The sequence below is a fragment of the Protobothrops mucrosquamatus genome, unplaced genomic scaffold, assembly GCF_001527695.2.
Source record: "Protobothrops mucrosquamatus isolate PMUCROS unplaced genomic scaffold, P.Mucros_1.0 scaffold2347, whole genome shotgun sequence".
NCBI lineage: Eukaryota > Metazoa > Chordata > Lepidosauria > Squamata > Viperidae > Protobothrops > Protobothrops mucrosquamatus.
Window position 1 is genome coordinate 137744 of NW_015388427.1, and position 14553 is coordinate 152296.

The 14553-nt window shown below is 37.3% G+C and overlaps 1 protein-coding gene across 1 annotated transcript; it reads right to left on the reverse strand.

The window, feature by feature from the left end:
- Positions 1-761: 761 nt before the first annotated feature.
- LOC107295456 (crotasin-like) lies at positions 762-2795 on the reverse strand. The gene is made up of 3 exons (XM_015824769.1): positions 2711-2795; positions 989-1107; positions 762-830 (listed from the first exon to the last, which is right to left on the reverse strand). The coding sequence occupies exons 1-3, from the start codon at positions 2766-2768 to the stop codon at positions 762-764; spliced, it is 246 nt and encodes an 81-aa protein (XP_015680255.1). The 5' UTR covers positions 2769-2795.
- Positions 2796-14553: the final 11758 nt, after the last annotated feature.

The following is a 14553-nucleotide window of genomic DNA, read 5'->3' on the forward strand; positions in this document are numbered from 1 at the left end:
ACCCCTTTATTAACATAGGTATAATAGTGTCCACAATAGTATCCCTCACATGTTGGCTGTGTTTGTCTGCATCAGGTCCTATGTGATTCACCCTATGTGATTTTATTGTGTAGTCTATCTATTCATTTAAATGATATCTAAAATCAATTTCATAACATCTGTTGGTCTGTCTATTTAACAAAAAGAATGGGCCAGGAAAGGATACTCTCTCTCTTGCGGATTTCCTATTGTTACATCCTTATTTCCTTTATCAAGATCCAGACTGTGCTGAAATTAAGTCATCAGGCAAAGTCATTCTTATTCTAAGTTGTATCCAATGCTATTTAACTTGAGAAAAAATAATCTTAAGAATTTTTTTCTGCTCCTTTCCAAGATCTTAGTGAATAGCTTAAATTTGATTTTATACTATTTCTGCCCAAGCAACTACAATAGCTGGAAGACATCAGTGGCGAAGTAATTGCTACAATAAATAAACTGAAAGGGAAGAATGAGACTGTGTGAAATTATAGCATAATATGTGGTTGAAGAGCAGATAACACCTCCCCCCCTCTGCCCCCCCCCCTCTCTCTCATACCAGTAGTCACAGGAATATACTGCTCCCAGGTACTTTTTAAAGAAGTTGCACAATGTCTGCAATGCTCATTTAGCTTTATTTCAAGGAATATTTGCCAAATTTTATTTCAATGCACAAATGTTTTAGAGTTTGATGGGTAGCAATTTGAATTATATAAAGAAAGATAAAGCGATAACAGGCGATAATCTCAGGTCATTGGCCATATCTTGATGGTATCCATGGTCGTAGATGGAGATGGCATTATTTTCCATTTCCGCTATACAAATGAGAAAAAATAATAAGTTGATCAAAGTGAGTTTAGAGTAAATTCTTTGCTTTGCAAAGCTTTGTGAATGCAAACTATATCAGGCAGAGAATCTCATTATGTATTGTATCTGTAGTATCTCTGTTAGAGGAGAGTTTTCTTACCGTTTAATTACAGCACAACTGGCCCCACTCACAGTCCTTCCATCCATTGTTATTTTTTCCATCAGGACATCGACTTTGATAGCATTGTCCTCCTATGTTCCTACACTCAGGAGGCTGGGCATTCCCTATGAAAAGAAAAAGAGGAGACAGGTAAACGATGAGTAAAGATTCCTTAATATTTAAATACATTTTTCCTTCCAAGACATTACCTTTTTCTACAGAATTGCAGGATTCCTTTATCAATTTATAATTTTATTCATTTATAAACATAAAAATATGAAAATAAAAAGCAAATAGTAAGGAACAACAAAGGGAAAAAGGAAAAAGGGGAAATGTGGAAAGGGGGGGAAGAAACAAAAGGTGTTGACTTCTGATGCCCTCTGTTGCAGTAAAATAACGCATTAAAATCGAATCTCAACGTTTTACATTTCTGTAGTAGTATGAACTAGCCATTTCTCTTTCAACAAGTCAGTCTAATCAGTAAACCCCAAAATCATAGTATCATTTTTTTCCACCTCAAGCACAAAGTCCAGAAGCAGTTTCCAAGTAGAAACAAAAGTACTTATATTCTTTTCTTTTATCAAAACTGTCAGTTTAGCCATCTCTGCTAACTCCATCAGCTTTTGTAACCATTCATCCAAGGTGGGAATGGAAACATCCTTCCAAGAATTGCAGGATTCCTAGGACTACAGCAAGTTTTCTCTGACCACAGAGATCAATTTCTGCTGATCTCCTGCAGCAGCTCAAATAAATCAACTATTAACCCAGGTTTGAAGTCTGACTCAGAGATGAATTAGCTGGTAAGCCTACATCTATTAATGTAGGAGGGAAGAAATAATCTGGTTCATATGAAGGACCTTGCTGTGATATATTTCTCTCCAGTATTGCCATGAATCCTTGCTGAGTTACAGTGGCCAGTTGCATTGTGTGTATTGGATGAAGACCTTGAGTGAGAAGGTTTAACTTCCTTTAAACATTAGGACCTGGTTTTCCTTTGGCTTTCTCCCTTTTCTCTTAATGTTTCTATCACTGCTCTTTTCTGCTCTTGAAATGCTGTACATTTATGATATTTTGCTACAATTTCATCTCTTTTGCCCACATTAAGTACAAATATATTCACTAGATCATTAATATCTTTTATTTTTTCTATTTTTATTTTTTTAAAAATAACTCAAGGTGGTAAATGTATCTAATAAGCCTTCCTCCTCCTATACTCCCCATAACAGCAACACCATCAAGAGCTTTGGAGAGAGAGAGAGAGAGAGAGAGAGAGAGAGAGAGAGAGAGAGAGAGCGACTGGTACAAATTCACTCAGTCAGCTTTCAGGCCTAAGGTGGGACTAGAACTCAGTATCCAGAATTGTAGTATTTTGTTCTAATCACTAGATCAAACTGTTTCTCCATTGTGCCTCCTTATTCAAATAGAACATATTTGGCTGAGAATTTGGTAAACTAATACTAAAGTGAAACAAATCAACAAAAATAAGCTACAATAACAAAAAACCCAATAAAGTTGTTTCAAGAATTGTGAATCAAAAGAAAAATCAATGGCATATTTTTCAAATGTTTGGAGGCTCATGTTGTCAATAGTTTATACTGTTCAAAGCTATTTCTGTAAAGTAAAATAAAAAGATGTTGAAGATTATCCTGCTTTCAGTGATGATCATATTTGTTTAAAAAGGAGTGAGTTACCAATCCTTTGTAAATTATCAGTAATTTTGTTTCTTACCTGGTTCAGACAGGAATGCAAGGAAAAGAAATGTGAACAGCAGATAAAGGATCTTCATGCTGAGACTGGTTCTGGACCAAATCTTACTCCTGGGACAGACATGGCTCTCTATTTATGGAGCTATAATGATTGCATCATATCACCTCAGTGAATTATTGCAAAATAGTTCTTACATAAGGCAATGGTGCATCTTCCTTGTATTGCAATGGTGCACCTTCCTTGTATTGAAACACTCCTGTTTGTTAGGTCAGGACTTGCAATGTCCTAATGGGGCAAAGAAAATTCCTTACTGAATTGCTGCCCAAACTCTACAGTCCATGATGATAATGCTCAGCCATGTTCACTAATGGCTGGAGTTTGGGAAGAGCCCTTAGAACCAAGTGGTAGAAATCTGGGGTTGGCACTGCTATCATGGGTGACACATTTTTATGGGTGGGTTTTGGGAAAACAGCTGCTCTGCCTCTTGGTGGGTCTTTGTGGCATTCAGATTAAGCACAGACTGATTTGGCTTTCATTGAAGTATTCCTCCCTCATCCAGGTGATTTTTATTTCCCTGAAGACAGAGAATATATGCAGAGTTGGTTAGTAGAAGCCCTGTGGGACATAGAAGATTAACTGAAATTGAGAAGGAGAGCTGGGTTCCAAAAGCTGTGAGTGTTGGTTACATTGAATGTTTCCTGCTGCTTCAGCTACAAAGGATCTCATGGGGGCCATATTTTTTATTACTTATCTCTAAATTTCAGTGGTGAGAACAATATGGCTTTACACGTAGGCAAGAAAAAATGAATGCACAGGTATAGAATAAGTGATATGTGGCTCAATAGCATTAACTGTGAGAGCTTGGCTCCAGAAGTTTTGGGTGCTCCATCACTGGAGGTTTTAAAGAATAATTTGGAAAGCCATTTGTCTGGAATAGTGTAGGGCAGGGCTTTTCATCCTTTTCACCCATTGTACCACTTTTAGGATATGGCAACATCCGAGTACCACCAGTCGCCTAGCAAGGTGTCAAAAACTTGATGACCCCCCCCCCAAAAAAGGGAAAAAAGTGATAAAGTAACTGGTAGTCCTCAACTTTCAACAGTTTGCTTAGTGACTGTTCGAAGTTACAATGGCATTGAAAAAAGTGCCCCCCAAGCCACAGCCAAGCAAGACACTTGCCTGCCCGCCTGGCGGTGCTCTTCCTCCTGTCCGAGGTTTTCATTGTTGTGAGCATTTATGTTGAGGATTGGCAGCAGGGTGGGGTGGGAGGGTGTTTGGTTTTTATTCCCCCCGTCTGCTGGGTGGTTGCAGCAGGTTTTGGTCACTTCACATGATCCTGGGACACTGTGACCATCATAAATATGAATCAGTTGCCAAGCATCTGAATGTAAATCACAAGACCCTGGAGATGCTGCAACATTCCAGCTGATAGGTGCTTCTTCTGGGCTCAGCCGAAGTGCCAGGATCAGTGCTGCTTTCCAGGTGATTGGCGCTTCTTCAGGGCTCAGCAGAAGCACCAGGATCAGCGCCGAGCTCCAGCTGGAGCCTGGCGCTGATCCTGGAACTTCCACTGAGCCCTGACAGCCCCGAAGAAATGCCAATCAGCTGGAAAGCGGCACTGATCCTGCCGCTTCCGCTGAGCCCTGACAGCCCTGCAGCTCCGGCCATCTCTCGCTCAGGCTTATGCGGTACTGCCACCGGTTCAGCTCATTCCCCTCCCCTGCTACCACTTTTCTAGGATGGTCGTGTACCACCTGCCAGGTGCCAATGTACCACAGGTGGTACCCGTACCACTGGTTGAAAAGCTCTGGTGTAGGGTTTCCGGCTTGAGCATGGGATTGGACTAGAAGGTCCCTTCCAACTCGGTTATTCTGTAAGTTCTGTTGGTTCTGAGGTGTCGCATCCAGTTGCCATGGTTGCTGTAGAGATTTTGAGATGATTTCAAAGTGAAGCACAAGCATTTTCCCATACCCTGAATAACACAATAACTTAAAATCTGTTTTCACAAAACAAAATACTCAGACTTAGTTATATATAAAATCATCCTAGTTTCACAAACTAAATATGACTTTTCAACATTTGCCTATTTTTTAACATCTTTTTCTTTTCTTTCTATCTTTTTTCTTCTCCCAATCTGCGATACAATTGCTCTGAGGAAGGATCCTAAGAGTGACGGATGAGAAGAAGAATAGAAAAAAAACTACTGAAAGATTTAACAATTTCTGTATTAGATGCAGAAAAATAATACAGAAAATGTTAAGTAATCAAGATGCAAAGAATTTCTGCAGCGAAAATGCATACTTGGAGGGTCCCACAGGAAGTCAAGTATTGAGCCTGGTTGTTGGTGAGCAATGGATTGAAAGTTCCTGGCAATGAGTGGAAAAGGTGGTTATTGAGCCACATCTCCTAAGCTTTGCCTTGAGGGTTGGAGCCAATTTCTGTGGACTCCCATCAAATAGCCTTGATACAGGACCTCATAGAAGATGAACATTCAAAATTAGAAATCAATTAACCACAGGTACACTAAATAGTAGGAGACCAGTGAGACTGAAAATGGTAAAATTGGCAGCCCTAAAAAGAAAGGAAATCAATATTTAATAATGTGGTTCTTTACCCAAGAACCACAGAAAGCAGTTAATGAGGAAATTGTGGAAGTCAGCTGCATCAACAAAAGTGCCTTGAAACCTTGAAATAATGTCAAACTTCTGCTATTCCCCAAGAAACGGACAATTACTTTGTGTAATGAGTGGATGCAGCAACGGTAATGAGGAAACCACAGGTGCAAACTCACTTGGTGTTTAGTAATCAAATTAAGTAAAGTAAAGAATAATAAAATAAGTGGAGACTATTACTTAAATTTAGGTTTAAAAATAATTGAGGAACAATGTTTGAAAAGGAGCTGCCTAAATTTCTGTGTGAAGAAGTTGATACTGTTCAGCAATTGTTCTTTTATCATTCAAATGATGGAACTTTGTGCAAAGCTTCATGAGGACATTTTCACATATCCTGCTTCCACCTCCATAATCCCTCAAAGACATTTTTAAATCAACGAAGTTAACCTCCTTTGCAATGCTGAGAAGAATTTGTAGTGCTTCCCTGTCTGAGAAGAGGGCAGTTTAATACTTCTCATGTTTCTTCCTCCAAATCTCTCACAAAGCTGTTTGAATTTGATCCCTGATTATTCACACTGTAGTGCAGAGAATGTGAAGAGAGCACCATAAAGTGTTCAAACTTGGCCAATAGGAAACTGCATTTGTTTAGCGGTTTCCCAAATGTGTTTTATGAAAAACTATGTGACAGCAAGTTGATTACCCAAAACCTTAAAAAAAGGACATAAAATGAAATCCAATCCTAACCCAGCCCAGCCCAAACCGCAAGCCTTAGCATTACCTCAAATTAAAAATTCTGTGTCTTCTGAAGGTGAAATGATGGCATGTCAACTTCTTTAGCTTTAATCCTGGCTGCATAATCCTGAATGACTAGAAAGGCTAATTAGAGCCAATTAGAGTTAAGTTTGATTAGTATTTAGATGGTCGACTGGACACAGGTACACTTGGCTTCTGCAAGTTTTGCCACATATATATGATGAAAATCTGTTTGGATGTGTTCTTCTATAAAAAAACTTTTTTGCCATTGTTTAAATCGTACATCTATTGTCAATATCAGTATTGTCTGAAATAAAATAATAACAATCCATGCAAAATAACCTAGCCAACAAATTTGTCATCGAAAAGGTGACGTAAAGCTGTACTGGACTTAATTCTTACCAATAGAGAAGAAGTGATAGAGGGAGTTGAAGTTGCCGAAAACATGGGAAAAAGTGACCACGTCATACTGGAATTTAATATAACACAAACACTAGCAATAGAAAACAATCCAACCAGTGTTTTAAACTGCAAAAGAGCTGATTTCAACAAACTTAGAGGGAACTTAGGAAAGATTCCATGGATGAAAATCATAAAGGGGAAAACAATCCAAGAAACATGGGAAACTCTGAAAAATGTGATCATAAAAGCCCATACCAGCGCAATACCACTGAAAAAGAAAAACAAGAAATCCAAGAAGAAACTAACATGGCTGCATAAAGATCTCTCTGACAAACTGAAAGAGAAAAAGCACAAATAAAAAAGGGGAAAGACGGACACATAACTAAGGCTGGTTATCAGCAGACAGCCAAAACATGCAAAGATGAAGCAGGAAAGCAAAGGCCCAGAACGAACAAAGACTTGCAACAGAAATCAAGGATAATAATAAAAAAAGCTTCTTCCAACATATTAACAATATGAAAAAAGTCAAGGAAACTGTAGGTCCACTAAAGAGAGAAGATGGCGAGAAAATAACATGCAACAGGGAGAAAGCAGAGCTGCTTAACTCATTCTTTGCATCAGTCTTCAAACAAAAACAAACTATAGCTTGGCATACCAAAAAAAAACACTGCAAAAGACAAACTAGAAACAAAAATAAGCAGGAAAATGGTAAGCAACCACCAGGATCCAACAAATTACATCCCAGAGTTCTGAAGGAGCTGGCAGATGTTATCTCAGAACCATTGCACCATATATTTCAAAAGTCCTGGAGCACCAGGGAAGTACCTGAGGATTGGAAAGGGGCTGATGTGGTTCCCATCTTCAAGAAAGGAAAGAAAATGGACCCAGGAAACTATAGACCAATCAATTTAATATCAATACCAGGGAATGTCCTAGAAAAGATAATAAAAAAATAGATCTGTGAACAACTAGAAGCAAACAAAGTTATAACTAACAGCAAGCACAGGTTTGTTAAAAACAGATCATGCCAAACCAATCTTATTTCATTCTTTGAGAAAGTGACTAAACTAGTAGTATACTTAGATTTCACTAAGGCATTCAACTAAGTAGACCACAACCTACTCATTAAGTTTGACTCTCTCCCATGAGTTTAGTCCCAATAAAATGTATCTTTTTCTTCTCATATTTTCAAACCCAGTCAATAGTATTTTACAAACGTTGGAAATTATTCAACATTATTTTAAAAACTGGAAAAAATACATTTACATACATATTCATGTTATGCATACAAAACTAACTTAAAACTTTCTTCAGTACATAAATAAAACTTTTTAAAAATTGCATCCTAATTAATTAAGATGTTAAGTTTAGGTCACTCCCTCCAGCTTATCTTCACAGAGTAGAGCAGACATGTCAAACTCGCGATGTCATGTGACGTCGCACAACGTATCAGGACGGTTTTGACATTGCCGGCAATGGAGTGGGTGCAGCTTCCGGATGATGTGTCTGGCCCATGGGCTGGCAGTTTGACATCCCTGAAGTAGAGTCTTTTTCTTCTTCTCAAGAGATTCTGTCAGATCTTTTATTCTTGAAAAAATTCTCTTTATTTATGTCCATATAAAGAAAGTCCCAAAGATGTTCTATTTGACATTGTATATTAGTGTGAGGCAAATCTTCTCAGAATAAGGTTTCCTTCACTAAGATTATCACATCTTTTTTTCTCAAAGCATTCTCAACCTTGTTAGTATCCATAAAGCAAAAGTCCCAAACTTTTTTTTAAAGTTTTTTATTTATAATACAGTTAAAAAAAAGAAAAGATTGGACATGATGTAACATTCCAGTATAAACATTTCTATCAAATTGTTTCTCTTCTTACATTTAGTTTTTTATCTCTATAAGTACATATGTGATTTTTATACAATACCTAATTCATTTCTCTATTTACTAACCTAAGATTATATACATTTCCATCTTAACGCTAATCTATAACCCCAACAGTCCTCCTCGATTCCCACCAATAGTAAAATTTGTCCCAGATTTCAAAGTATTCTAATGCACTCTTGTCCTTCAGTTCCATCGTGAGCCTGTCCATTTCAGCACAAGATAGTATTTTATGTAATATCTCTTCCTCTGTGGGAGTTTCTTTGTTCTTCCATTTTTGTGCAAACACCAGTCTGGCAGCAGTCAAGATATGCAACATCAAATAGACTATCCCCTTGTCATATTTCTCTATGGTTATGCCCAATAAAAAAAGTTCTGGTTTTAACACTATCTCCAACATTAATATTTCTTCCAACCATTTTCTTATCCTATCCCAATAATCATGGGCTTTAGGACATTCCCATCACATATGATAGTAAGTCCCTATTGCCAATTAGCATTTCCAACATATGGGTGAGAGATTTGGGCCCATTTAAGCTAACCTTGTGGGTGGGAAATGTCATCTGTAAAACATCTTGTAGAGATTTTCCTTATAAGAAGTAGCTAAGGTTAGTTTCCTATTTCTTTCCCACAATTCTTGCCAAATATGCAGATCAATATTAAAGCCGAAATCCCTACTCCACATTAACATGGTTTCCTTAACCTGTTCTTCATACATTGCGTGATCTAGAAGGTAGTGGTATAATCTTTTAATCATCTTATCCTCAATTCCTAATAATATTTTATCTAGTTCTATCGACTCTGTTTTTATACCCCAGCCTTTTTTATTTTTCCTGTATCTTGATTGTAGTTGGAGATATGCCCACCATTCCAATTCTATCCCTTCATCTTGAAGATTTTTCCTTGATTTCAATTCTCCTCTCTCGTCTAGTATATTTTTATACGTTATTACTTTCCCTAATTGTATAAGCATTGGATGTCTATGCATTTCCAATGTTGAGATCCAATTGGGAGCTTGCATATAATTTTGTTGCCTAATTTTAGCCCATACGTCTATTAACGCTCGTCTGATATAATGCCTCTGGAAGTACTGGTGGACCTTGTATTTCTGATCCCATAACATAGCATGCCATCCAATCTGCATATCATGACCTTCCAAACTTAATAATCTCCTATTTTTCAATTGTATCCAATCCCGCACCCATAATAATACTGTAGCTTGATAATATTTTTCCAAATCCGGGAGACTGAGTCCGCCCATTTTCTTTGAATCTTGCAATAATTTTAATTTAATCCTTGCTTTTTTCCCTTGCCAAATAAATTTAAGTATGGTTTGATTAAAATTTCAAAAAAATTCCTTATCTAATTTGATCGGTATGCATTGAAACAAAAATAATATTTTGGGCAGTACGTTCATTTTAATTACAGCAATTCTACCCATAAAAGAGAGCTGCAGGTTAGTCCAGGTACCTAAATCAGTTTTAATTTGTTCCATTAATTTATCATAATTATCTCTTTTAAGTGTGGCACATCTAGTTGTTAATTGTATCCCTAAGTATCTTATTTTTTTTGTAGTCTGGATGCCTAATCTATCAACTAATTCATTTTTCTGTGCTCTAGTCATATTCTTAATGAGCATTTTGGTTTTTTCTTTATTTATCTTTAGGCCTGCTATTTCCCCATATTTACCCAGTACTTCCATTAGCCTTGCCCCTGATTGTAGTGGCTCTTCAATTATGAAAACAAGATCATCTGCAAAGGCTTGCATTTTAAATATTTCTCTCTTAATCTCTAGTCCTTTGATCTGCTCATCTTTTCGAATCACTCTGGTTAATACCTCCAGGGACAGTACAAACAGTAATGTAGATAATGGAGAACCTTGCCTTGTGCCTTTTTGAATTTGAAAACTTTCAGTTGTTTCTCTGTTAATTATTACTTTAGCTGCCTGTTTGGAATAAATTGATTTAAACATATTTATAAAATTCTCCCCAAAATCCATATACACCAATTGATTGAGCATAAAGTCCCATTTCACATTATCAAATGCTTTTTGTGCATCAAGAAAAATTAATCCCATTTGTTTTTCATTGTGGACCCCCACATTAGATTTGTTAAGAAATCTATTAGAGACAAAATACTATTTAGGACTAGAGATGACCCACTGGAATATCGAGGCAGACAATTAATTGTACTTAAGCAAATACCTAGAAGGGTGAGGGATCTGAGAAGACCCTACCAACGAATAACCTCTAAATTGACAAGAAAAAATATTAATTTCAGATGGCTGACACCGGAAGGGATTATGGTTGTGTGGCAGGAAAAGAGGCTTCAACTAGATACAATAGATAAAGCAGAGGAATTTTACAGACAAAATTTTGGCAGTGAGGAGGAGTTAGTGGAAAGAGAGGCAAGGGAAGAAGGTGAGATATTAGCACAGGCCATAGAAGGAAAGGAACCACAAACTAAAGGCAAGGGAGCTGGGAAAGGAGAAGATATAGATAATGGAAAAGATAATGGAAAATACGATGAGGATAGACCTAAAGAAGTTAAAGAGGCTAGACTGACAAGATTATTAGTGGAAAGAGAAAAGGAACCACAAACTAAAGAGTCTAGACCAACAATAATAACAAGATCCAAATATAGATAAAGAGGCAAAAGAAGGAGCTGAGATTATATCCCTGAATGTTAATGATTTCAACTCTCCATTAAAAAGGAAAAAAAAAATAAACTTAGTAAGATGAATTTGAATATAATAATTTTACAAGAAGTCCATATAAAAAAAACAACATCAACATTTATTAAATCGCCCCAAATTGGGGAACATGTTCGCAGCACTTTCACAACACAAAAAAGGAGTTGTAATGTATATTAAAGAGGAAATTCCGGCAAATCAAATTTATAAAGATGAAGATGGTAGAATCCTAATAATAGAAGTAATATTGAATAAAACAAAAATAGCCCTCATGGGAATGTATGCCCCGAATGAAGAGCAGAAACAATTTTATAAAAAATTACATAGTATTATTAGTGAATTTAAATATGATAATATCTGTATAATGGGAGATTTCAATGCAATTGTGGATAGACATCTAGATTATAAAAGTGACAAGATTAGAAAAGGAATTAGAGGAACACTATCTAGTACCTTCCTAAAAATGGTAGAGGAATTTAATTTTCAGGATATTTGGAGGGAGAGGAATACAGGGGGAAAAGCAATATACATATTATTCGGGGCGACATCTTTCATGGTCTAGAATTGATATGGCATGGTTGTCAGAATTTAAATTTGGAAGTGGAAGATATCATAATCGACACAAATTCTTGGGCAGACCACAATCCAGTTAGAATTAGATGGAGAGGGCAAAAGAAAATAAAGAGATGGACTCTGAAAAGAGCAATTCTAAAACATAAAGAATTTAAATTGAAATTGGAAGACCAAATGGGTTTGTTTTTTCAGATGAATAAAAAGGAAGATACAAATTGCCAAAACTTATGGGACACAGCCAATGCTTACATGAGAGGTGTTGCAATTGCCTATATGGCCAGAGAAAATAAAATTAAACTACAGCAACAAAGAAATTTAGAAGAAGCACTTAGTAGGGCTGAGGAAAATTTACAAAATGAACCACAAAGACGTGATTTGAAACAACAGATAGACCTAATTAAGCGCAAGATGAACAGTATCGAAAAGAAAGAATTGGGGCAGCAAATAAAACGTACTAAGCAAAAAAATTTCAAAAATGCCAATAAACCGGGGAGATGGTTGGCTTACAAAATAAAGAAACATAATGATAAAAAGAGGATTAGTAAACTATATAATGAAGAAGCCGATATGGTATATCAGAATGAAGGGAAGAAAATGGTGGCCTATGAGTTTTATAAGAAATTATATAAAGATGAAGAACAAAAAAATAATGATGATATACTAAAATATCTGCAAATAGCTGATCTACTGAAAGTTCCAGAAGATATTAAAAATATGTTGAACAAAGAGATAACACCCATAGAACTATCAGAGGCAATTAAGAAACAAAACAACAACAAAAGCCCCAGGGCCGGATGGTTTACCAGCAGAAATATATAAAATTTTAAAAGAATCTTTAAGTCCAATATTAATAGAACTATTTAATGAGGTCCTAAAAAATGTGAAAATACAGCTTCATGGGAAGAAGCAATTCTCACACTGATTCCCAAGGAAAATTCAGATTTGGCGTTTATTAAAAACTATAGGCCTATTTCATTATTAAATTCAGATTATAAATTTTTTATGGCCATAATTGCTGAAAGACTTGAAAGATTCTTAGTAGAATTTATACATACAGATCAAAATGGTTTTTTACCCAAAAGATATATAAGAAATAATGTCAGGATTGTATTGGATGTATTGGAGTACTATATGATGGAATCAGTGACCAGTCATTGCAGGGTGCAAAGATGACTGACTGACTGCGCAGTGTTTATTGCTTTTTATACAGGTAGTCCAAATAGCATAAAGTAACATGGCATCAGCATAGCAACAACATTTCTATTGGTGAAACCCCTTGCCAATCCTTAAGAATATACCAGCTAGGAGGCCCCAGCCAGGGAGCAGTTTTCTGCCACATCCTGTTGCTGTAACCTAGCTGATATCATGTGAACCAGGTGATATCATGTACCAGCCTGGGGTATTTCCCTACATCACCATGGCAATGTGAATGGATGAGATCATGTAGAGAGAAGAGGCATGCAGGCTTTGGAGGGGCAATTTGCTGCTCATGACCTCTATCTGACCCCTAGCTCTACATCTCACTCTTTTTTGTTTTGTTAGACGAAACATCGTCGTAAGAGGGGTTAGTAAAAGGATCATAATCAGGAGAAGAGCATCCTTGCAGTTGTTTATACAGGGCATAAACTTGACCCTGAGACAATGTAGGAGAGGATTTGGGGCTAAAATCTCTGATACATATATTGCAAAAGGAAGGAATACACTGAACAAAACAGCACCCACCAATCAAAATAGCACAAGTAATGACTGAATAACGTAGGATATTTCCCAGTAATCCTGTGGGCAACAAAACTGAAGAAGTAGCATTAATTGTTTTTGCTAAGTTACACGCAATAGCATTGATGTTGAGGTGAGCACGAACAGCAAGTCCTGGCACACCCACTAGAGACATAGCCAGCGCTACATATTCTGCTTTATTAAATAAGGCTGTCTCAGAGTCACAAGTGCTGTCTAGCATGACCCCACGTTGAGAACGGTTCGAGTGAACTTGTTGTTTGGAAAGCAAAACAGGAATCAGCCGGCTGAGGCAACACTGCGCTTCACTAATATTAGCAGGAATATAATTAAAAGTTTCTTGACCACATGTAAAAAACCATCCTTGTGGTAGCCAAACATGTCCAAAATGAAAGGAAGTCTCTTCAAAAGCTGTGCAGTTTAAAACAGGTGAGCTAATCCGACAACAGTGAGGTTTTTTACTTGAAGAAGTACAATTAACTATTTTTGCACATGTTATATTTGCAGGGATTGCTACCACCAGGGTGTGCAAAGCAATAGCGTCAGGGGGTAGATAATAGGCAGTCACCCCCCATCTAGATATAGCCTTATAGTTAAAGTTCTTATTTAATAAAATTTTGCTCAAGCCAGTAAAGTTTTGAATTACTGCAGAAGGGGTACAAACAGGGACTAAACATATAGAAAGCAAATTTTTCCATGTCATATGCTTCAGATAAGCAAAACACATCATTTTGTGTGATGTTAGCCAGCTGCACCCATAGATTTTGCTTCATTTGTTGCTCAAATGATTGTTTGGGTGGGATGACAGCTGCTGTTGCCAAAGGGCAGTTGTTAACGATCAGACACAAACAAATGATGGCTAAGGAATTTGCAGTTAAAACCGCAAAAATGGCAGCACACAGGTTCTCGGGGGTTTGCTCTACTTGCTGCTGCTGCAGCACTGCCTGCGCTTTGGCAGTCAAGTTCTTCACATCTCCCCATCTCACTGGCCGACTGGCATGCCAGGATCGGATTGGTTGCTGTGCCATCTGTAGAGTCACCCTTGCCATTTCTGGGACTGGGTCCAGGGACTGGTGCCACGACATCCCTGGCTGGGCGAATGTAATGTGCTGGAATCCACAAAGGTCCTGTAGGAGTAGACACAGCAGCATAGCCTCATCCCCAAATGATCAGAGGGACCGGTCCCAACCATGCTCTGTCTGGTAAAGCCCAATAAT